This window comes from Spea bombifrons, chromosome 4 (genome assembly GCF_027358695.1).
Source record: "Spea bombifrons isolate aSpeBom1 chromosome 4, aSpeBom1.2.pri, whole genome shotgun sequence".
In the NCBI taxonomy this organism is placed as follows: Eukaryota; Metazoa; Chordata; class Amphibia; order Anura; family Pelobatidae; genus Spea; species Spea bombifrons.
In genome coordinates, this window is record NC_071090.1 from 35,138,567 (window position 1) to 35,164,092 (window position 25,526).

Genomic DNA, 25,526 nt, shown 5'->3' on the forward strand with positions numbered 1-25,526 from the left:
CTATCCTTCTTGAAAACTATTACACTAAATATTTTTGTTATGTTTTCTTGCTCTGTGTCCTTGGAGTATTTCTTTTTTTGGGGGGTCCTTTATATCTTACCTTAGTGTGATACAGCGCTGAAAACTGTTTCTATGTTTGAGGACCACAATATCATTTTATTGGAAATTGTCAGCACTACAGCATGTAGTTTTTTTAATAAAATATTATTTTATGCTATGGCAATACTTTTTCAAAGTTCACACATTCTGTCTTTTTCAAATACATATTAGCTTTGTCTTAATAAATATTCATGTTAGTTTACATTTTTTTTGTGCACTTATTACCTTCTCTGTGCTATCTTTTCCCACATCATGGATGCATCCTCAATCATGCTAAGGCCTAGGGGAGGGCTAGCACATGCCCAGTGGGCCCTAGCCATCACCCACTGTAACTAACACTCACAAGCATAGTATTATTGCAGGGTTCCGCAAGGATTTAATAAAGAGAGCACACAGAGTAATTGAATATAGCCCTTGGCATTAGTTTCTGCATAGCTACTATGAACTTTCTGCCTCTTGGCTGATCGGGACCTGTACCTGCATGCAAAGTAGTCGACAGACATGTATCCACACACTTCTTATCCCTGGTGTTTAACACATTTGTGGGTGTCAATATTCACAGTAGTTACTTTTTGACATCCAAGGTATTGTAACAGCGATTCAAGGCATTCTTATGAACTGTTATTAATAAAAGCAATCGGACAAAAACATTTTAGCATGAATGGTTGGGCGACGCTTTAGTTTGCACCACATGATTTAGATGGCCACAACTTCTAAGAATTTTAATGTAACTGGATTTTACATTTATTTTACGCTGTGTAGAGTTCAATCTTTGAGTTATGTCTGCTGTTCTTTACTCATCTAAATAAACATGAGACTGATCTGCCTTCTCACTAATTTTGTTCTTTTTATTCCAGATATCTAAAAAAAAAAAGCCTGGGAAGAACTGGTCAACTCAAGAATCACTCAAAAAAACTGCAGTACGCCTAATGCACATATCCAGCTTTGATGCTGCCAGCTACGTATGATATATTGCAACAGAGCTTGGCTCCAAGACAACAGAATAATGGAAAAGGCTGCCTAAGAATCCTGACTTAAAATAATAATAATAATAAAACATTAGATTTGTTCCTTAGATAGATGGGAATCAAAAATAAAGAAAACAGAGGATATCTATATCAAGACATGTTTTTGTTAATGGAAATAGCAGAGACTGTTTTATGTTCATTGCGTAAAGTAACACATAGTTGGTAGCGCTTCTTAGAATTAATATAATTATATAATATAATTAATATACATTCTGCTGTAGGGGTCCAGCAATGCAGACTAATACAGTGCATTGCTGGACCCCCTTTACCTAATAAAATCAATTTTATGTTTGAATGGCCAAAGGCTATTTATTATCTTGTCCACGCCCAAACACCCAAGTTCAAACACTCCCCCATTTTGCACATGAAGTAAAAGTGTATCACAGCCCCTGCGAATTTAGCTGTTTGCAAGTCCAGGAAGTGAAAAAAACTGCAGGATTGAAGCAATGTGTTCTCCTGTCATGGGTGATGACCTTAAAGATTCTGTGGTAACTTGCTGGAAGACAATCCTGTATAATGTGCTTATTGGTGTTGTGCTTGTTCTCATAATTATAATCACCATATGTGGCAATGTGGTTGTATGCCTGGCTGTGGGCTTTGACCGGAGGCTCCGTAGCATGACCAACTGTTTTATTGTCTCCTTGGCCATCACAGACTTGCTACTTGGTCTTTTGGTGCTACCATTCTCAGCCTTGCATCTGTTACAAGAAGAATGGCCATTTGGGGCAACCTTCTGCAACATTTACACCAGCCTGGATGTCATGTTGTGTACAGCTTCTATCCTAAATCTTTTTATGATAAGCCTGGACCGTTATTATGGTGTCACAGCTCCTCTTCAGTATTCAATGTTTGTCACTCCATGCCGGGTGGCTATCGCTATGGGAGTAATATGGATTGTATCCCTTATGGTCTCATTCCTTCCCATCCATCTGGGTTGGAACACAAAAGATAAAATAATCCAGAACTTTAGAGATGACGATGACAGCAAGGAATGCAAATTGGAATTGAATAAGGAGTATGTGTTGGTGGATGGCCTACTTACATTCTACCTCCCCTTGTTTATTATGTGTCTGATGTATTATCGAATCTTTAAAATCGCAAGGGAACAAGCCAAGAGGATTAACCATGCCAACTGTAGCAATGCTGTTAGCCCCACACTACCCACAGTCCGAGAACATAAAGCAACTGTGACTTTGGCAGCTGTAATGGGGGCTTTCATTATCTGTTGGTTCCCTTATTTTACAGTCTTTACATACCAAGGAGTCAATGACATTGAAGTGGATGAGACAGCCTTCTTAATTGTGTTGTGGTTAGGCTATGCCAATTCCGCTCTCAATCCAATTTTATATGCTGCTCTGAACAGAGACTTCCGCACAGCTTACCAGCGTTTACTTCATTGCCGGCGAGTGGGGCCCTTGAGCAATGAAACACCACTGACACTACTTCACATTCGTCGTCCTGGGGAGAGGACACCACAAGAAATGCAACATATCCAGGAGGAGAAGATACACAAATTACAAGAGAATGGGAAAGAAGGCAGTTCATTCATTGGAAGCACATTAGAGAGGTAACGCATACTTTCCATGTAATCTTATCTAATGTTAAAGGCTATCAAAAAATGAATTCCATCACAAAATCGGGAAACTGACTAGTTTTCTTAGCCCAGCAGACTCTGGCTGCTTTTGTTCTAATTCTGCTTACTAATGCTAGGATTTTAATGTCACAGAATCACTTATTAGTGTTCCTAAAATGCAGTCGAAAGGGAATATAGCCTCGCCCAGCTGACAAATGCCAAGTAGGGGAACATCAACAAATAATGAGACCAATCAATAAATCATTGGTATAATTATACACAGTTGTTCAGTGGACATTAGCGCCTCTCGCCACTATTGCAACTCAAGCGGGCATCTTTTAGTGTGTGGACACCTGCTGGATAAGCACAGCCACATGCTGTAAAAGTGTAGCGAATGAATGTGTCAATGCAGCAGACAACCACAATTAAAGTTCAGTTTTAGAATCCTCTAAATATGTATGTATATATAATTGCACATTTCAATCCATTGTTTATCCTCCCTGGCATACTTATCTTGACCCAGATAGTATATCTTAATATATGTTGAGCTCCCATTGAGATCAACTGGAATTCAACGCTCTTATTGAAAAGTCGCGTAGTACAGTTGAACTCTTTTTGATTTTACTTGGTAAGGGTTCCTCGTTTACTGGTGCCACAATGATTTATTTGTTGTTACAAACATGGCACTAGAAGAAATTCATCTCATCCACTCATACATGACATCCTGGAAATAAATATTAGATTAGCCGGTGTCCCATAGGTACATGGCTGCCATTAACTTTGTGCAGTTTTTTTTTTTAAAACTTTAGGCGGGAGTGATAGAGCCAGGTTTGGAAGTGATTTATAATGTTTATCAGAACATCCTCTTTTTTCATTGAACGATAAGCCTTATAAAAAGTAGGTATAGCAATATAAGTAGTTCCGTTTTCATTGGTATCATCCAGGTAGTGAGACTGACTGCAACCTTTTCAAGGGCAACGTAAAACAGGTACTGTGTATGTGAAAAGGGGTGTTTTGCAAGTTGGTTGCAATATCGCAGCATCTGCACTAATAGGCGACTATAAAGGGTTATAAAAAGTCGGGAAGATTCGAGGAGACGGTGTCACTTATAGCTCAGTGACAACAAAAAAAACATCCATACTTCAGAATCTGGTGAACAAATGCTGTCATCCTAGATTAACTGTAAAAGATAGCCACGCCAAATTTAGTTTATTTTACTTTTAGATCGTCTTTAACTTTTACCACTAGCTAGGCAGCTAAAATATACTTAAAACAAATGGTGGTGTGAGTGTATGGGTTTACTCTGCAGGAAGACTGTTTACTTTTCTATTGTATATAAAATGAAAAAAGCATTCCTCAGATAGAGATATGATAAAAAGAGCAGGGTAAGGTGATTTCAAGAGCAAGACGACAAAGCGTGGACAAAAAACAGCAATGCGAATTAAACGTCAGTGGGAGTGCATAGTGTGTGTTACAGAGAAGCAATGAGTGTTTTCAAACATAGTATCTCGCATTGTAAAGAGATCATTTACCGTCCCATGCAGCCTCACCAACAATCATATTTAAATAATGTAAGTTTTATAATATGCATGATTTACCTGTAGCAAAAAATAAAACCACTAACCTTAAGTAGAAGCCGCAGCCCCAGCAACAAACTGCCCCTCCATAATTTCGAGCTACTTTTGGCTGCCGGTCATTGTACTTAATGGGAGCATTTTCTGCTCATACACTTAGAGAATCTCATTAGACCCCACTGGAACTCTTGTAAGGGGATATAACCAATCATTTTAACCCCTTAATGACAAAGCTCGTACATATACGGGCTCAAAATGCATTGTTTTCAATGGGTTTAGGGACCGCCCATTGTCCTTAAGGGGTTAAAGGGACTCTCAGTTATTATATGCATTAAAATATATATGGAGTGTCTGTTTAGTTCATATGTGATTGAATTGAGTCTTGTTACTTTGAGACAATGTTTAACAAGAAATGATTGAACTGAACAATGCATAGCTTTTAAACCAGTTAAGAAGGAAAAAAATGGGAGCATTTTAATAATATTCTGACTTTGTGTCCTGAGGAATGTGGCCGCACTTGGACATTTGTGATAACGTCCAACCAGAGTTTCCATTTGATAGCACGTCCTTCTACAGGGTCACAGGGAAAACAATGGGTTCTTTTTGTATAAGTGTTTCTGACGTAAGGTGTCAGCATGAGATAAAGCGCTGTAACCTATAGGGCCCGAGAACACTAGCAACAGATTGCATTAGGATCAATATGGTAACATATTTCTTGATGAAGGCTAAAGCTATACCTGCTGTAACATGCATTCTACAGCATACATTTCTCATTTTCTTTTAATGAGTAACAGCATTCAAATCTAACGTTGATTATACATCAGTCCTAAAGTTAAACTATTAATTTAACGAATTTGTATTGTTTTCCCAAATGTTAAATTATGCCCAAGATTATTGATTATGTTGAGATATTCTAAAATATATCCACTGCAAAAATATTATTGTTAAATTATGTCCAACTAGTACTAATTACTCATTTTTCTTACTATAAATAATGAATGACATTTGAAATGAGAGTGTGTAAAAGAAATACATTCTTATTTGTCAAGGACATTTTTATCTGTCAACTTACTCCTTTTTTATAGTGTTCTCCTATAGTTAAATGGATCACAAATATGACATAAACTTACTACAAGCTATGCTATGACGAATTTAATTTCAAATGATCATATGCACGTCCCTTAATTTTTCATAATCCTTCTACCGATGCACTAAATCAAAGCTGTATAAAAAAAATAGTATACATTAGATGTAATGGGCCATAAACAGAAGGATATGATAAACACGGCCCCTTATCTGCTGTTGAAAAGACGCAGATAATCATATAAAATATTTCTGCTGACGTTTTTTGTTTTTTTATTAACCCATCTAGTACTTATATTGTGTGGTGTGCATTGAATGTTGAAGGATTATTAGTGTTTCTCCAAGAGCTTGATAGTCCTCTTTCCAGCTGAAAAAGCTCATATAATGTCTCTCATTGAGTGCTATGAACCAGTTGTGGCTAATATTATTATTGTTCTATCATTATATCATGCCAAATACATTATGTAGATTACTTTAGACTAATGTGTATTTAAGGACACATTATTTGACATAACACCACTCCATGCATACAACAGCCCGCCCGGTACTGATCCTTACTTATGTCAACATGGAACAGCCAACAAGTTTCTATTTTTTTTATAGGGAAGCTGGAAAATATATTTCATTATTAGGAAACCATTGAAATTGTGTAATAAATATCAGAAAATATGTATTCCCTACAATAGTATTATAGTAGAAAATGTGCTTATTTACCTCTGTAACATACATTTTCAGAACATTATAAAGCTTTACTAGACCTTTAACCCCTTAAGGAGCAGGCTAACTTTTACTTTTGGAACAAAGGGTGTTAACACTTTTGCGTTGCTCGTGTTTAGATATAATTTTCTCCTCACCCATTTAGTGTACCCACACAAGTCATTGGGCAATAAGTACAAGTAGCGTTTTGCTATTTCAAAATCAAATTTTTTCCAAGTCTGGTCATTCTGGCCCATGTGCTATTTCGGGTATCTTTAAAGCCGGCTAATGCAGTTTACGCCACTAAACCATATATTTTTTGAAAACTAGACACTCCAAGGTATTTCAAATGTTAGTATTTTAACCATTTCCATGCATGGGATTCTACCACCAGCCTTTGCCAAAGTTTGTGGTAGTAATTTTTTTTGTATTTTTTTCCACACAAATTGTACTTCAGGTATAAATGTATAGCTCCCCAGCGGTCACGGCGCGTCCTGGGGTGAGTGTTCAGTGACACTGAATGCCTCACTACTCTTTTAAAAGGGGCGTCTGCCGCCATACAGTGTATGGCAGAGGTTGACGCCCCGGGGAGGGTCCAGACATCGAGGCATTACAGCAGCACTGTTTAACCCCTTCAATCCCAGGGGTTTTTGGTACCTCAAAGCCCAGAGCAATTTTGCCATTTTTGGGGTATGTCGGTTTAGCGATTATTCTCTTTTCCTGTGAATAGTGTACCCATGTAAACTATATATTGTTTTTTCAAGGAGAGATAGAGCTTTCGTTTGATACCATAGTTGGATGATTAGCTGAAAATTTAGAATGAGAAATTTAGTAAAAACTAGCGAAGATTAGAAAAATAAACTAATTTTTTTTTACATTTTCCCTCTGAATCCTCACAAAATTAGGTAAAGTGATGGAAAATCCCCTCCAAGTTTATCAATTCAGATGTCCTGATTTCAGAAATACCTAATTTATATAGATTTTCCAGACTTTCCCAGCACCAGGGAGCGTTCTATTAGGTGTACAATTTTGTATAATTTTTATGCCTATGGCTTAACGGGTTTGGGGGTTGTGAACGGGGGCAGGAGGGTTATACTGGCTAGATGTTATGCTAGGGCAATGGGATGTAAGGTTTTTTTAAGAATTTTTTTTATTATCTTTTTTTATATATTTTTTTAAATATTTTTTTTATTTTAATTTTTTTTACATTTTTTGTATTTTTTATAATTTTTTTTTACACATTAATGGTTAGAGGTCCTCCTAGGGACCTCCTGAACATACCAGTGATGTCACAGTGACATCACAGCTCACATTATAATTTTTTTTAGTATTATTTATATTATTATTTTAATGATTTATTTAATATTATTTTTTAAATGCCTAACGTTTTTTTTTTTTCAGCTTTTCTCTTACAGGACGGGAGGGGGAGTGAGAGAGATGGTCTCTCACTCCCCTCCCCGCGATCCCCCTGCACCGATCACACTGTGATCTCTATGCAGGTCCTCACAGACCTGCATAGAGATTGCAGCGTCTCTGTGCCTCATCGGAGGGCAGGATATCCCCGCAGGGGATATCCTGTCCTCCGATGACCTTCCGGGTTACGTCAGCAGTGACGTAACCCGGAAGGGAATGCCCGATCGCGCGTTTGCAACTGCAGTTTACCGGTAACAGCTTACCGGCTTTCATGCCGGAAGCTGTTACGGGTGATCGGACAGCAGAAAGCCGGCAAAGCCGGCTTCTACTGTCAGTGGGGAGTCCAGGCTGTCAATAGGGGTTTCTTTGTGGGCGTTTTTTGGACGTCCCGGTACGTCTATAGGGGATTGAAGGGGTTAAGCGAAGAAAGTGATGGTAGATCACTTTTTAAGCTTGTTTAATTAAATGACGTGCCAGGCATGTTATTGGTCATTAACTGACCCTTTGTGTCTGATGTGCCTGGGCCATCATTGGGCATTAAGGGGTTAAGCATACTTTTATTGCTTTCAAACTGGTTGCAATCTGCATAGTATTCCACATATTCCAAGTAAATGAACTGAGTATTCTCGAGTGACTTTAAATGAGTCTCTCTTATGATTTCCCAGGGATAGCATCTATGTTGTGCAATTGTTACACTAATCATATGAAACTGGAGCAAGAAAATGAGCCCCTTTACTTTAAGGCCAGTTGCCAATAAATCACAAGTGTGTGGCTGCACTCTAAACCTTAACTGCACACAGCCAAATAGTAAAGGAAGGGGGGGAAGTGGTGTTGGGACATTTACTAACATAGCTGGGAACTTCTGAGCTCCGGCTACACTGAGCCTTCCCTTGCGGGACATGGGACATGGGACACTCCTGTTCATGTCCCCATTAAAAATAGCGAGGCCTATAAGTCAATAGAGATGTCTACGTCAGCGGGACCTCCTACCTGCATCCCACAAGGGGGCTCCGGGTATCCGGAGCCAGAAAGTTCCTAGGAATGCCTAAGTGTAAGCTGTCTATATGCTTGTTATCTAAGGCTAACTCCATGACCCCTGACAGTTAACAGTAAGGGACCTATCTGGTTAAAACTGGATATCTGGTAAAACTAGCATTATGTAATTATTTTCCTGTTCTACATTGCTGATATAATAATGGTCTGAATCAATTAACAATAATTTTAGATGTAATAAGGAAATTTTACTTTACTGAGCACTTCACCAAGCAACATGTCCCAGAGTGCCACCTTTGCCCTAAGCAGCTTATCAGTCCCATCCCGGTGCCATCTTTACCCAGAGCTAGTCAGTGCCCCTAAACTTTTGGTCTGTGCCATAATTGCCCCCAAACAACTTGTCGGTACCTTGTTTGCTCTGTACCCCCCATGCACTGTGACACTCATATGTAAACACACACAAATTATACATGCGAATACACATACACACTCATACTCATACACACATGTACACTTCATTCAAACACACACACTTTCTCTCACACCACTCATGCTAACACACACTCCATCTCATACATCTTATCTTATACATAGACTTCCATGCTCACACACTTATATAAACACTTCCATGCACACATAGTTAGTATAGACATCAATGCTCACACACAGAGACATCCAAGCTCACATATACTTATACATAGATGTGTAATAACAAGAATAACAGGCAGACTAGATAAGTTGAATGGTTCTTATCTTCTGTTAAATTATATGTATGTATGTAATAAGCTACTTAACAAAAGGGGTGATATGATGGCATGGAATGTACTCTCTGATTAAGATGTTAAGATGGCTGTTCCTAGTGTGGACAAATATTGTGGATTTCTAAAGCATACATTGCTTATAATAATGTGTAAACACCATTATATTGAATTATTTATAAGAGGACAAATACTTTTTTAGCCAATTTATTGTAAGCAAATCATAAAGTCACTGCTTGACTACAGGTGGGGCACTCAGTGAGGATTCAAATAGATGACCTAATATTCTATTAGTGGGGTAAGCACCTGTAGCTTTAGTGTCCTATTCATGTAGGGCTTGAGTTGTGTGTCATTGTTAATCATGTTGAAACATTTTGCAATCACTGTAAACGGGACAAGCACAAGCAAATTTAAATTTTATTGCTAATAATCTTTCCCCCATCAGTGATAAATAGAACCACTAAAGCTCAATAGTACAAACAGACAGGATAGAATTAGTCTTAACTGCGATCCTGTCACCTTGACAAATTACCGCTACAAGATCCAGCAGTCTTTGCTGTCTGGCCAGACAATTACAGAGAAAAGCATTAGAAATCCTTTGTTCAGATGCTGAGTTACTCTTAGCTTTTTGACTCAGTGGGTCATGTACTTTACAGGTTTGGCCTTTTCAACATCAGTGTGCTTTCCTCGCATTTAGTGTACTCGTCATTTGCTGATATTTCCTTTTAAGTAAGATGGCTTTACAACATCTTTCAGAAGTACACACTCAGCTACTGTAGAATATTAAAGTTAATACCATGGTTCAAAAGAACCGCTAAAATACAAGATGCATTGGGAATGTTTCTCAAGTAAAAGGATCTAAAACCAAAATGATGTTATACAAGAATTCTCACATCGAACCTGCACCGAGGCCTTCCAAAATGGCTTCAGGAAACCACTGTATAATACAATGGAACAGTCAATATAATATAGAAACATAGAAAGTGACGACAGATAAGAACCAATCAGTCCATCCAGTCTGCCCAACAAGGGTCTAGAAGCTAGAACACAGAGTAAATTAAAAATATGCAGATTTTATTTAGTGCTTATTCACTAGGCCCATTAAGTCACCACTACGAGGTTGGCATTGCCTATTATAATAGGTATTCGTAAAACGCATTGTAAAAATCATTTCAGTGGCAGTGAAAAGAACAATTACATTATTATAGGGATTGAAATGTCAATATTATTTATGTTTTTATTAGTATTTAATATTAGCATTATATTATTTTGCAATTATATTTTACATGGCTTATTTTGAAAAAGAAGTTGGAAAAATGATACGCAATCAAAGATAAACCCTAACACCAATATCAGCTAGAACGGTAAAAATCCGCAGGAGGCATAAAAAGACGTATCTATATGAAGGAACACCTATTGTTTTCTTGAACTGTCTGGGCATGTATCTGAACATGCCATATACAGGACGGTAGGGAGCCTCATCTTCTAGCTCTCTGGAAGAGATCTTTACTTCTAAAATATTCCTTTTGTTCAAAGCCATAATCTGACAACACAAAGTTTTTATTTTCTATTACCTTAAGCAGATTAAGCTACTAAATTTAAAAAGTTTAACAAAGAACAGAAAAATAAAACATAGCTTATGTAAGATAGAATGTTTTGAGCACACGTATAGAGGGGTAGAGATCAATGGATTTATACACTGCAATACTATTTATGATTTAAATGCAGATGGCGTGTGTATATTGATGATATATATGATATAAAAAAAATAGAAATGTATATGTGACTGTGTTCTCTCACAGTCTGTGAATTTCTCCTCCCATTAACATCAGGCATCTTCTGACTAGTAATCATACGGGTAAAGATATTTTAAGCAAGTTTTGTTTTAAACTAAAATTGAATTATGGCTTTTTTATTCTTTTTTTCCAGTTTTAGTATCTAAATTATTCTTGAATACAAACAGGATAGCTGTGTTATTTCCATAATGCATTTAAATTAATTAAATCTGTGCACGTTTCCGCGTTATTTAGGCAGTATCAGGAAATTTTTTAAGAAATCATTTTACACTTTACTGTACCCTGTTCCATGCTAAGATAACTGCTCTTAAACTTGTAATGTCGGAACATAATTTTTCATAAGTACAGTAGCCTGTATGAAAGCATCACTGGATGCTAGACAGAAAAAAATAGCAGAATGTCTTATCTACGTACTGTAGATTTGCCCAGACATACACATAAAGCGTGTGCAGCAGGATTTATAGTTTTCCTGGCAAAACTATGTTTCCTGTCTCTATGTTTCCTGCATGAGCTTTCTTGGTAACTTAGGAGAGAAGCAAGTGATGTGTCAATCTATATGTGAAGGCTGGCCATCTGCACATATAAACTCATCATATAAATTCACCAACATGATAAATCAATCAAGCCTTTGTAGCACATGTATACAAAACAAAACTGTGTCGTGCATATGGAAAACAACTACAAAGTAAGACATAGCCCCATGTGTCAGTAATAGTTTGAAAGGTAACAAAAAATGTCAGTGTAGTTTACTTGTAGTTAAAAATTAAGATGCTAAATAGCAGACAGGTGGTGCTAATCAAATGCCATTGATGAATTGATGATAAGCAAGTTTGAATACCTCTATAAAAGCCGAAGTTCTAGCAGTTTGCGGGTCTGGAGCAATCAGGTATGTGTTTACACAATGTCAAGGAGGAAAAACATCAGCAATGATCTTAAGAGAAGCAATTGTCGCTGCCCATCAATGTGGGAAGGCTTGTGAGCAGTGTTCCCTCTAAGCTGTGCGCTTGTGCGCGCGCACATAGCTTTTTTAGAGAGCGCACATGTCCAAATGTTTGCTCTGTGAAACTTTTTGCACAAGAGAAATTTTCTGCGCACGCCAACTAAGAAAAATTAGATGGAACATTGGTTGTGAGGCTATTTCCAAACAACACATAAGTCCATCATTCTACAGTGAGAGAGATTATTAACCCCTTAAGGACAATGGGCGGTCCCCAAACCCATTGAAAACAATGCATTTTGAGCTGGTACATGTACGGGCTTTGTCATTAAGGGGTTAAAAACTGGAAAACATTGAAGACAGTTGCCAGTCTTCCCAGATGTGGATGTACCATCAAATTCACCCTAAGGGCAGACCAAGCAATGCATGAGGATTTTGCAAAAAACCCAAGAGTCTCAGACTCTAATTCACAGCAAAATTCCTCCACAACATTGTGAGACACTGATAAATTCATACAGAAAACGATTACTTCGTTATTGCTGCTAAAGGAGCACATAATCAGCCATTAATACAAAAAAACCCAGCTATCATCCTGACACATAGCTGCCTACTTCCTCATCCCAAGAAACTTAACCGACGGTGGTGGACCCTTCCCTGGGCTCATTAAACAAAGGATCCCAGAGTAAATCCATTAGATAAACTATATTCAGCAGCTGAATATACAGAGATGGGTTAATCAGCTTGTTTTGGAACATTTTCCACAGCCACAAAACTTTGCAGAGCTTGGTTGCATACCTGGTGAAGGACGCTTAAATCAAACCTAACTGTATTACTATGTTTATTAACTATTGCCAGCAGGCATCTTTGTTTTATACCCTGTGTAAAACTGCAGACACATGTATAACTGTAAGGAACTGAAAGAATTATGTCGTATTTACTAGGAAGTCCATAGGATACCTTCCAGGACATTCCTGTTTTGTGCCATTCCAAGATATGCAGGTAGTGTTGCATGCAATAGCTAGTAGTTCTCTTTCAAGTACGCGTATGTAATAGGTATTTAAGATAAAATCAGTTACCCATTGCATTAGGCAGATAGATAAGATTATAATTTAGGTTATAATGAGGCATTAACACATTTTTGGCAGAGAGCTATCTCATTTATGTGACTTCAACCCTAGCAGTGCTGAATGCTACAGTGCCACTAAAATTTACATCCTTAGTAAATATGAGCAAATAATGCTGTGAAAAATTGTCTTTATTGTTTAGCCTTTTGATCTTTTCTTCAAAAAATACACACAAATACTCTGCTCCCATGGATATCAAACAATTGCAAACACAACACAGGTTTATCCAAAAAAATGTTAAATATATAAGTATATTCTCATTGATATTTTACATATTTTAGTGCACTTGGGTGACTAAGAACAGGAAATTGTGTAACCATGACTTCCTGGAAGGAATAAAGCTGTGATGAGTGTTAATTAGTTGCATCTCCAAAACTACAATCCGATGTCACCTACATCAACACAGGTTGTTTGGAAGAGTTTCAACAAAAAGCCTCTACTCTCAACCAACAACAAACCGTCTTCAGTTTGCCAGACACTACTGAAACTTAAAATAAGATCGGGTTCTATTGACACACAAAGAGGTAGCCATATGGAAAAGTACCTCATGCCATGGTTAAATATGGTGGTGACTCTTTAATGTTTTGGGGCTGTTTTTCTACCAGAGCACCTGGACGTTTTGTTAGGATACATGGCATCAACAGATATTAAATGAACACCTGACTGCCAGAAAGCTTAAAATGAGCCGTGGTTGGATGTTCGTGCTGGGCAATGATCCAAAACGTACATCAAAATCAACACAAAAATGCTTTACTGACCATACAATCAAAGTCCTACCATGGCCATCCCAGTCCCCCGACTTGAACCCCACAAAAAACCTGAGGGGTGAAATGAAAAGGAGAGTTCACCAGTGCCGACGTCGAAAATGTTGAAGGATCTGGAGAGATTATTTATGGAGGAATGGTCTCTGATCCCTTGCCATGTATTCTGCAAACACATCAGGCATTATAGGAGAAGACTTGAGCTGTTGTAACATATAACATTGTTTGCCTATGCCATTAAAAGAGTCTCTTAAAGGATTAGCTGTGTCTGATGATGACTGGCATTGGTTATTTGCAATGAAAACACAGAGAACATTTTTAAATAGAACTAAATACCGTATTTATTGGCGTATAACATGAACTTTTTAAACTAAAATATGAAGCTGAAACCCTACTTGCGTGTTATACGCCGATAAATCCTAGAGCTGCACAATCTTCCCCTGCACAGCTCTCTCGCGCGACCTCTCTGATGCGCAAAAAGTAAAAACGCTGAAAGATAAAGAGGACCCATACCAGATCTCCCAAAAGGTAGGGAGTAATATATGAACTTAATGTGTCTGAGTGTGTGTGTCTGAGTGTGTTGGCGTGTGTGTGTCTGTGAGTGTGTCTTAGTGTGTGTGGTTTCCCAGATAGCATTGATTCTGAGTAAGTTTTTTTTGTTCGGTTCTTTTGCTCAAAGAGGTGCTTTTTCTTTCATATTTGCCTTATAAGTGGTATAAATGTTACAATAAATGTTATATTGTAATAAATATTATCCCAACATTAAGTTCAGAGCTTCCAAGTCATTTATATTAAATGTATTCTTTTTTACTCAAATTTCCTTGTTAAAATGAGGGTGCGTGTTATACGCCGATAAATACGGTACATACGCTAGCCTGGTCCACACAGGACCTTCTTTAAAAGGAGGCTAAGAACCAAAACAGGGCTCAAGAGATAAGCCTGTGATCACCCGTGCTGAACAGAGGTGAAAGAAGAGGGCAGAATAATAGAGGGATACTTAACCGAAGGAGAGATATGCAGTAGCGTACCTAAGGGGGCGAGGGGCAGTCTGCTTCAAGGCTGCTAAAGGGGCAGTGGTGGCACAGGCAGGCTGCTAAAGGGGCAGTGGTGGCACAGGCTGTTTCAGGGGCAGCGGTGGCACAGACACTTAATTTATTTATAAGTTAATAAGTTATTTTTTTCAGATTCCTGTTTTTTTCCAAATTGACAAATTTGTGAAATAAATATTCTTGCCAACATAATTTTTTTTTTGTGGGGAGGAAGTGCCACATACGGGATCTGCCCCGGGTGCCAAATACTCTAGGTATGCCCCTGGAGATATGGAAATCCTAATGGGGTGAGTGAGGAATTTGTGTGGGGCCCACAAGCATTCGTTTCTCCAGGGAACTATTCTTTTTAAACAAGGCCTGATGCCTATATACCTCAATAAATATTTTAGGAATATTTGACTTTATGAAATTCAAACATACTCCAAACTACGGAGTTCATGGTGCAATGAGGGCAAAACATTTACTTGTAAATGAAAAGGAATTGTGACACCGTCAATAAACTCAATTTAACCCCATTAAGTGATCTTGGTGTATAACATCTTTCCTTTAGGAATATTATAGTTTAAAAATGTTCCAAATATGTTTTATTGAAATTCCTTCCTTCCCTTCCACTGAGTAACCAAATGCACATATATTCAAGCTGATACCTATTTTTTTCCATAATTTAACCCTTTCTAGCTCAGGACCATAAGTTTCCTGCTGTCCATGATCTGTAGGCTGGTGCAAAGCATTCCACTATAACCTTTCAGTCCTGGCTGCCCTCTGCAGAGCCCAGCATGAACTAAGGACCAAGTGGGGGTGTTCCTGGAGATAAGTCAAAATTGGCAAAGGTACATGGGTGAGTATGGGGTTCAAATATTATTTACACCAATAATATGAAAATATGTACACACTCCAAGCGATGCACAAACGAGCTTCACTAGTTAATGTCCACAACAACTTTTTTTTAAAATGTTCAGGAAGCAGGAGTCCAGCATTGTGTTTATATATTTGATATTAATTAAACTTATTGTTGAATTCTGGAAAATTTCATGCTGACGGTATCCAGAGCTGCTGATGGATTACACATAGTTTGTGCAATATAAAAACAAGATAAGAATTTGACACAACATACGTTATAGGATTAGTGAGGAAGGTTGACTTGGAACTTTGTTATATACAGTAACAGCGTAGAGGACGTCCAGCACAGAGGTAATTTGTATAGGCATATAAAAGCTGCAAGGAATGTCTGAAATGTTGACCTGTACAGGTTTCAATAAATAATACCTTATTAAAGTGCTAGTTATTGCTTGTCACATTGTAGGTTTGGAATAAAACTAGATTATTTAGGAAGACGATAAGCTGTTCTATGCGTATTTGCTATTTAGCAGAATGTTGCTCCCTGTCCTAAACAATCGCTCGGCCAGAATGCTAATAAGAGTGATAGGAGTTAAAGTCCTGAAAAGTGAGTCCAAAATGTTTTTGTATGTTCATAAAAAAGGTATCTATGACCAGCTTAACTGCCCTGAAAATATATGTTTCCCTAGATAAAGTGTAAGATGTTTATTAAGTGTTCTCCCGTATCTAACTATGAAAAGCGCCAAAGCCTTTCAAGGGGGAAAAGTTTCTTGACACTAAGCACACAAAGGGTTGAATCTGAAATCAGTGACCCTTTTGAAATAAGTAGACAGCACTCCCTCACATTATCTTTTGAAGCAGCTACTTGGTTGATATCTCTGTTGATATGGTTTACATTTTTTGTTTCCTTTTTGTGGTGAATGAGTACATCTCATTGATAGCTTCAAAGTCGCCTTCACCTTGTCCACGGTTTTTTTTTTGTTCTCTGCTCCAACAAGCAGTGATAAGGCTGAAACTTGACCTGGAACAGAGCCACTGAGGCTGGCGCCCAGACTTTACTATTATTGCGGTGTTTTATTTTTAGTGCTACAGTAGATCCATGAGTTTCATTTATACACTCCTTTGACCAAGGTCAAATAATAAGTACATAGCCTCTTTTTTCCCATAGTATATGCATAAGGAAATGGAGAAGGGCTCAATTTCAGAATTCGTTTTGGGCTCCACTTTGTTAGTCCTTTGTTTTTGTTTTATTTTGCTTATGAGTGTAGAGGACTAACAGAGATCTGTTGCTCAGACAGGGAGTTTGCAGCATGAACCTAAGGGAGTGAGCATGTGGTCACAAATGGAACAAACTAGGGATGATGGGAAATGGGGGCATGAGCAATTGCAAACCACATAATGCCACCACAGTGTTTAGAGTTATTAGAAGTTATAGAATGTCACCCTCGACCAGATCTATTCTGGCGCTAGCCCTCATTTGGAAAAGGGGCAAGAAAGCATACCTGGGAACTCTCTGGGCTTGGCCGCTTCTCTGGTTCTCCAGGTCAACACACCAATCCACCGGGCTGAGGGAATGGGGTCTTGACACACCCCACTCCACGTCCATTTCCCCTTTAAATGGGGATATTTCCCACTATGTCAGCAGGGAACCTCCACTGACCTCAGTGGAAACGCCCCCAACTTCAGCAGGAATGCCCACTGACATCAATGGGCAGTCCTGTCGGCGTCCCAAAGAGTAGGCTCCCGGTAGCCAGAGCACACAAGTACCCAGGGATGCTGGTAAGCCTGTCTTTAAAGGGGCACTCCAGCCGTCATATGCATTTTAATGCGCTGGGGAGCTGGGCCAAGGGGAAAATACCAGATGTATAGAGAAGATTCTGATTAATCTTTCTGTACATATGAATGCTTAAAAGATAACGTGTACAGTGAAATTGAGCTTTCATATGCATTAAAGTGGAGTGTGAGAGTTGAATGAATTCGATTATCATGTAAACTGGCTTGCAGATGTATGCCATTCTTTTGTTTTATTTTTATATAACATTTCCATGCTTCATACCATTATGATTCTAGTGATACATGGTCCCAAATATATATATATATATATATATATATATATATATATATACTGTATATCACAGCTGTGTTGTCTCTTTGATCAAGCTTCTCCACTGTGTTGAATGTCAGAGATATTTACACCTGAGGCTTTTCATCTCAACTAACACTTTCACATGAAGTTGCTAGGCTGCTAGCTTTCACATCTGACTTTATGTTTAGATGGGTCAGGGCTGGTCTTGTTGTCACTGTTATAAGCCTCTGGGCTGATTAAATGATCTAAGTAACCAGTTGAACACAAGGTTAATATAACTGCTGTAAAAAATGTCGGCCGTTGGACAGCGTTTTCCTTCGGATGGGATTTTCTCTAGCTTTCTGGAATATGCTTATTTCAGTCCTAACGCACACAGGTTAGTATTTTGAGATCTCATATGCCATGGCCACAAAGCTGCCTCTTTTTTTGCGGCGTCAACAACATTTGAGCATATCTTATTATTCATATCTATACATAGATACTGTGGGGTTTATAATTGAACCCAGCAGCCCTAGGGTAAAGCAGAGTGAGCATGGTGATGCAGTGCTCCCGATTGGCCACTTTTATTGACTTGATCTCATTGTGTGGGAGTAAATAAATAAGTAGCAGTTTATTAAAACACTCATTTGCATCCCTTTGAAGCAGGAATGTTTATGAATAGCTATACGGAATAATAAGCGTGTGTATTGGAGTGGGATATCAATGTGGTGTCTTTAGTAAACATTCAACCAAGAAACAGAAAACTAGCCCCAAATAGTCTAATGTATGATACAAAATGAATTATCCGTTTTACATTTAAACTGAATTAAATGTAGAATAAATGTAAAACCCATTATTGTGACCATAAGAAAACCCACAAGTATTATCCAGTTTCAACTAATTCAAGGTCATCTTCTCTTTTCCGTCCACAATTTCACTTGGACCAGAGAATATATTGAGAGAAGGAGAGAAATAATTCTAATTATCCATACCTGTGACCAGGATAACCCTGTTACTGTCACCTTTTCGCTCTCTTTCTAGTGCTATTTGTAAACAGTATAGTGTAGGTTTACATAGTATAAGTAATGTTTTGGGAAACTGACAGATCTATTCATAATATTTATAAAAGGATTTGGGGAAAAATAAACGATGATTCTATTTTTTTTTTACATTTTTCTCATTCACAAAATCTCCATTCACTCGTGAAGCAGGAAAAAGGTCTCCCTAACAAGCTTGACCTAGTATGGATCCTAAATCTGGATTCTTCAATGCAAAGCTGACCTTGACATCGCACGTACATCTATACTTGGTACCTTTTACTCAATTAAGCAACACAACCCAGTCCATATATTCAGGCCAATGATTTTTCTAAAATTTAGCTTGCATGTTTTAGAGAATTAAATTATATGAACAGGTTTTTCAGAAAACCAATTCCATTTGCTCAGCTACCGAACTTAATGAGTTGTAGAGCAGGTTTAGAGATCAAAGAGTCTGCTGGTTTAAGATGGCCCGTGACGTAACTAATGCATTCTCCATTCTTCACAAATAAATTGACAGATTGCAAGGTTCAGCGTTAGATGGTACAAAACACAAGATTACATTTCTAGCAAAAAAAAAGTGTGTGTTTCTTTTAAATATCCGTCATTAACCAAAATGTAACAAAAAGATGTGTATCCATGTTTTTTGTTAATCTATCATTAAAGTGTAACTGAAAAAATGACAAATATGTTGTGCCAGTAAGCACTAGAAGATACTGTTTAATATTTTCATAAATCACATTTGCTGAGCATTTATTTTGGCATCATTTTTTTTACAGGGATCAACGTAAACTGTGCAGTAAGTGCTTGGATTTCACAACCTGCAGGAGAGGACTATGGCTGCTTAACTTCCTCTCAAAGCAGGACATAAGGACCTCTATGTTAAAGAATACCACAGATGAAGCTTTAGATGAAACACAAATGCCTGAGCCTGGAATCCTATTGTCTTCACGCATCCCTGATACCCTGCCCTAAGAATACACCAAAATGGCAGAGTTGTCATGTCTGTTCTTAGCTGGATTGCCATCCAAGGATGAGGTCCATGACTGGATGTTTTATTTTTTATGAAGTATATTTCTACCAACCCACAGTTGCAAATTCTTGGAAATCCTTGTCCAAAACTTCAAATTAAAAGTTTTAGATTTTTTTTTACTTGTGTCCTGTAAGCTATAACATTTTTTAAAATCTTGTGTATTCTTGAGCTGGATACTCTAAACACTGTGAATTGACTAAGTTATGGCAACAAACAAGCAAAGGCCTGTCTTTCCCTGAACCTTGCTTCCAAATATCATTCCCTACCATTGGTGGTCATAGAGGAAGCTGTGACGACTCTCAGTACAGCCTACTGCTTAGCCACAGGCAAGTGTCAGTTGGCAATTTCTGCACCCATTGAACCGCTATTATTTCACACACCATGCCAGAAGAAGCCAGAAAAGCACTTTCTTTATTAACGCACACTGAATGTAGTCATTACAGGTGATTGCACTCCAAAATTGCAGTACCTGTCATTTACTTTAGGGAATGTACTATGAGGATGGGTGAAATAACTTACATCTGCACTTGAAACTTGACCAGATATTGGTTCATGTAAAATTATATTTATTTTTGTAACTATGCATGGTGCTTATTTTTCTTTAAGAAGCTAGCCCAAAATAAATTATTAAAAGTATAAAAATAGATACCATATCTATAGATAACATATATGGCACATTGTTCTTAACATTCTTTTGTAACATCATGAATAATGTATGTACACACAGAGCTCGTTTGTCTTACACATGATCCTTATGAGAATGTAACTACCGTATTTGCTCGATTATAAGACGACCCCCAAAATCTAAATATTAATTTAGGGAAAAAACAAAAAGCCTGAATATAAGACTACCCTATAGGAAAAAAAGTTTTACTAGTAAATATTAATTCATGGAAACAATTTTTTCATATTTAATAAAAGCTATGATTGAGAAAAAAATATATTTTTTTATTTCCTTTTATTTGCCAACCTGCCCCCCCAGTTATACACATCTCCCCCCAGGGTTGCCACTCTACCCCCAGAAAAATGCCTTATACCCCCTATTTGCCAGTCTGCCCCATGGTGTGCCTTTTAACCCTCTATATGCCACTCTGCCTCCAGAAATGTCTTATACCCTCCTATATGCTACTCTGCCCCATGATATGCCTTTTAACCCCCTATATGCCAGAGTGGCATATAGGGGGTTAAAAGGCATATCATGGGGCAGAGTGGCATATAGGGGGTTAAAAGGCATTTCTGGAGGTATATATATATATATATATATATATATATATATAACTGCTAACAGCAATCACACTCCTATCAAGCCAAGGCAGCCAGTACATGCTGGAACCTGGGGATGATAGGAGTGTGAGTACAGCCTCCCTATGCCATACTACCACCACCACCCCCCTTACACATCCATGCTCTCACACACACACTCATTCACAAACATTTAAATACTCATTCATTCCATTAATCACACATACTTCACACATTAATCACAAAAACCCTCCCCCACCCCCTTATCTGAACTGCAGATCTCTCACTCGAAGACTTCTGCAGGGGCCCGGCTGTGTGAGCAACTTCTCTGGCTCCGCCCCCAGATGAAGGAGGGGGAGGCAGAATTATGTGACACTCTGCTAGCTTCCTGTTCTCCTGCTGCTAGAAGAGGCGCTGCTCGGGACCAAAGCACCGGGAAGCAGCCTGGTCCCAGCAGACATTTTTTTGAGGTCTGATTATAAGACGACCTCGATTATAAGACGAGGGGTATTTTTCAGAGTAGTAGCTCTTAAAAAAAACCTTGTCTTATAATCGAGCAAATACGGTATATCAGGAGGTCACATATCTGATCACATTTTATTTTGTAAAATATGCAAGCTAATATTGGCTAGCTACTGCAAATGTTTACCGGGTCTCCCTGGGTGACATCCAAAATTGTAATATTTTTGTATGACAGACACTTCACCGAGGGTCAGAGGAAACCCCCTGAGCAAGGTAGTCATGGGGCCAAGGAGGTCTAATTGATGGTGATGCGTCCCATCCTGGCTCCTAAAACATCCAATTGTCTCTTAAATTTTCTGTAAGACCCTAGGTTCCACCTTGTTCCATCTACTATACTGGATAACCAGCAATTATTTGATATGTATTTTATATTCAGATGTAGGTACATTGTGCTAGTGTACAGTCCTTGTATTTGTACAAACCAGCTATGATACATGACTCCAGTGAGTAGGAAAAGCTATTACTAATGGCAATAAATAGTAACCCTGACAAGCTCTTTTGGACCTGTTCTTGAGTTTGTGTTTTTCCTCTGTCACAATAGTATAGACAGCTTTCATTTATTCCATGTAATGGATTCACTTCTTCAATAAATGCTTTTCCTTTCTTTTGAATTAGACTTTCCACACCATTGAACGCTGTTTAATTTGTTCATCTTTGCTTTTGTATTTTTTTCCTATTGCCTTATCTGGAACAGATGGTATTTCATTTTCCGTAACTTTTATGTTATTTTAACATGAAATGGTGTCAATCACTGCAGTGACCTATTTGGCAGATTGCCGTTTATTTTTATTTTCAGAAGTTAACGCTTTGTGATCCTTATGTCACAATATGTTTTGAATTGACGCTCATATATTCTATCCTGGCAATTAAAAGGCTGAATCAATTTGTTTTTAAATGGACAGTATACAGTATGTAGCAAGAGGAATTATATATATATATACATATATATATATATATATATATATATATATATATGTATATATATATATACTCAATTCTTTCCAAAAAGGTACAAAAATATTATTTAATTTTCAAAAGCAACACTTTTATAAATACCTGATATTTCCCCCATACACAAGAGCGGTAGACTGTGCATTCATCCTATATAACACATTTCCATTACAATATTACTGTATTATGCTGCAAACTGTACAATTCATTAATTTAGGCCACTCATGCATTTTATTTTATTTATTGCATATGTGAAATATGAAGCAGATGAGATTACACACGCAGATATATATATATATATATATATATATATATATATATATATATATAACAAATAACAAATAGCCCTGCACTCCTACCTAAACATAAATAAGGTGACAAATACTAGATTCCTAGTTCAAAAAACATGGTGCCCGGTGCTTGGCTGATAGCAAAGTAACAATAATATAAAAGTAGTGAAGCCAGCACTCACGGTCTTCAATAATGCTTCATTTTTATTTGCAAGACGCCAAGATGTCAACGTTTCAGTCCGCCTTGTGGACTTTCCTCAGGAGAAGCTTCTTGGCGTCATGCAAATAAAAATGAAGCATTATTGAAGACTGTGAGTGCTGGCTTCACTACTTTTATATTATATATATATATATATATATATATATATATATATATATACACTGATGCACACCATCACATACACATAAAATACATTTTATATATATTATATATATATATATCACATACACCCTGATTCACATATACTATTATATATTAATTATTAAGAAGCCTTGGAAACCATGTTGATTTCAGATTTAATAAAACACAAACAGACAAACACAGTGACAAACAAACACAGTGACAAACACTGTGACAAACTGACAAACACAGTCACACACATAGTCAAACATACCTGGTGCTGGCTGCAGCTTACTCTGAGTTGGTGTGAAGGAGGAACTCAGCCTATCAGAGGCTTCTGAACTCTCAGGCAAGCAGGAGAGTTGAGAAGTCTCTCCTGATTGGCTGAGACCTCCTTCACTCAGACTCCTCATTCCGGGACAAGGCATTGCCCTTCAATAATGTATCTGTCAGCAACCATGCCAACGACCGATCCGCAGTCACTCACCTGAATACCTGCGGGTTGGTCCTCCGCCGCATGCGACCCCCGCCCCCTTTTCTCTGCTGACGGGAGGGGCAGCTGTGCGAGCTCCCAATGATGTCATCATCCTGGGAAAATTTAAAACCCTGCAGCTTGGTATGTTTTCTCCATGAGTGTTCCTATTTTTGAAGTTCTGCTTATCGCTTTGACCCCGGCTTGTTTAACGGACATTGATACATTTCTGGATACCCTGACCCTGGCTTGTTTAACGGACTTTGATACATTTCTATATACTCTGACCCTGGCTTATTTAACAAACTTTGATACATTTCTGGATACCCTGACCCTGGCTTGCATTCCGGACTCTGCAGATATTTAACCCTTACAGTATCACTGCTCAGGCCCAAAAAAATGAGTAAGGTATTACTTATGAACCTAATGAACCTGCCTATGAGTACACCCAGTGTCATACACTTAAATTACTTTGGCTTTGCAGGTGTGAGAAGGTCAATAAAGCTCACCTCAATAAGCATCCATTATGCAGGGTCAACTTAGGTCTTCTTGGAAGAAAAACTCCTCAGGGGTTTAACCTTCAAAATACATCCTTAAAGGTGCTGTTCTACTTAGAGAAAATATTTAATATATCTCTCTAGTATGTTCAGTATATGCTGACCTATCACAACCTACTTTTGTGTCACATGACCATTCCTTGAAACATTATGAAGCCCATTTTCATCAGCATTTGGGTGCATTTAGGAGGATAAAATATTAAATTCATTAGAGTAGATCGAACAGCGCCTTTTAGTTGGCCACTCTCCCCATACAACTGCAGCTCCTGATATAATATGTTTAACAAGACGAGTTTTTGCTATTATATAAAACCAAAATAAAGATTTTTTAATAAAATCTCAAAAACACAGTGTCATTCTCATTCTTTGAACTACTGTGAAAATACAAAAAGATCAAAGAAAACGTACTGGCATTATCAAAAAAGGAATATAATATAGTTTATACCAAATATAAAAAATATATGCGTAGCTACAGTCTTAAGAAGCGTAAAGTACTATATCTGTGGAACCTGTATATGATTAACACAATAAAGTTCCAGCCACCATATGTTATTTACTAGAAAATATATCCCTTTAGTAATGGCTTAGTAATAGATGGCTTAGGATATATACACTATATGACCAACAGTATGTGAGAATTTGGCCATCACACTTAAATGAGCTCAAATCATCCCATCTTTTGTGGCTTTAACAGTCTCCACTCTTTTGGGAAGGCTTTCCAGAAGATTTTGGAAGAGTCTGTCTGTGGGAATTTGTACCCATTAAGCCAAAAGAGCATTTGTGATGTCAGGCACTGATGTTGGACAAAAAGGCCTGCTTTGCCATCAGCTTTCCAATTAATCCCAAACTCCAGTTGCTTCACACAAAGCTTGTCAAACCATGTCTTTATGGCACTTGCCTTGGCACAGTTATCCTTTCTCAAGGTGTCGCTAAGCTGGAAGCATACAATTGTCTGAAATCTTTAACATTTATTACTGATGTAGCATTAAGAACATCGTTCACAGGAACTAAGGGAACTAACCCTAACACTGAAAAAGAGCCCCAAACCATTATCCTTTTTCATTTTAAACTTTACAGTAGGCACTATGCATTCCGGTAAGTAGTGCTCTCCTGGCATTCACCAAATCCATTCATCTATCAGACTAGCTGAAATTCATCAAGTTTCCACTGCTCCACCACTCCATCCAATGCTTGGCATTGTTCTAAACACTTGAGGTCACTGTTTTAAGGAAATATATGAAAACACTTCCATGTAACCATTTTTTAATTCATTTGATAATGGCCTATATTTTTTCA

The 25,526-nt window shown here is 37.8% G+C and overlaps 1 protein-coding gene across 2 annotated transcripts; it reads left to right on the plus strand.

Moving 5' to 3' along the window:
* Positions 1-1,572: 1,572 nt before the first annotated feature.
* On the plus strand, positions 1,573-19,928 carry HRH2 (histamine receptor H2). Of its 2 annotated transcripts, XR_008353982.1 has the most exons (3): positions 1,573-2,694; positions 15,563-15,722; positions 19,603-19,723. XR_008353982.1 is itself a non-coding variant. In XM_053462976.1 (2 exons), the coding sequence occupies exons 1-2, from the start codon at positions 1,574-1,576 to the stop codon at positions 19,796-19,798; spliced, it is 1,317 nt and encodes a 438-aa protein (XP_053318951.1). In that variant the 5' UTR covers position 1,573; the 3' UTR covers positions 19,799-19,928. The 2 variants fall into 2 exon arrangements, 1 of the variants encoding a protein (XP_053318951.1); XM_053462976.1 differs by lacking the exon at positions 15,563-15,722 and having other exon boundaries at positions 19,603-19,928.
* The last annotated feature ends 5,598 nt before the right edge of the window (positions 19,929-25,526 follow it).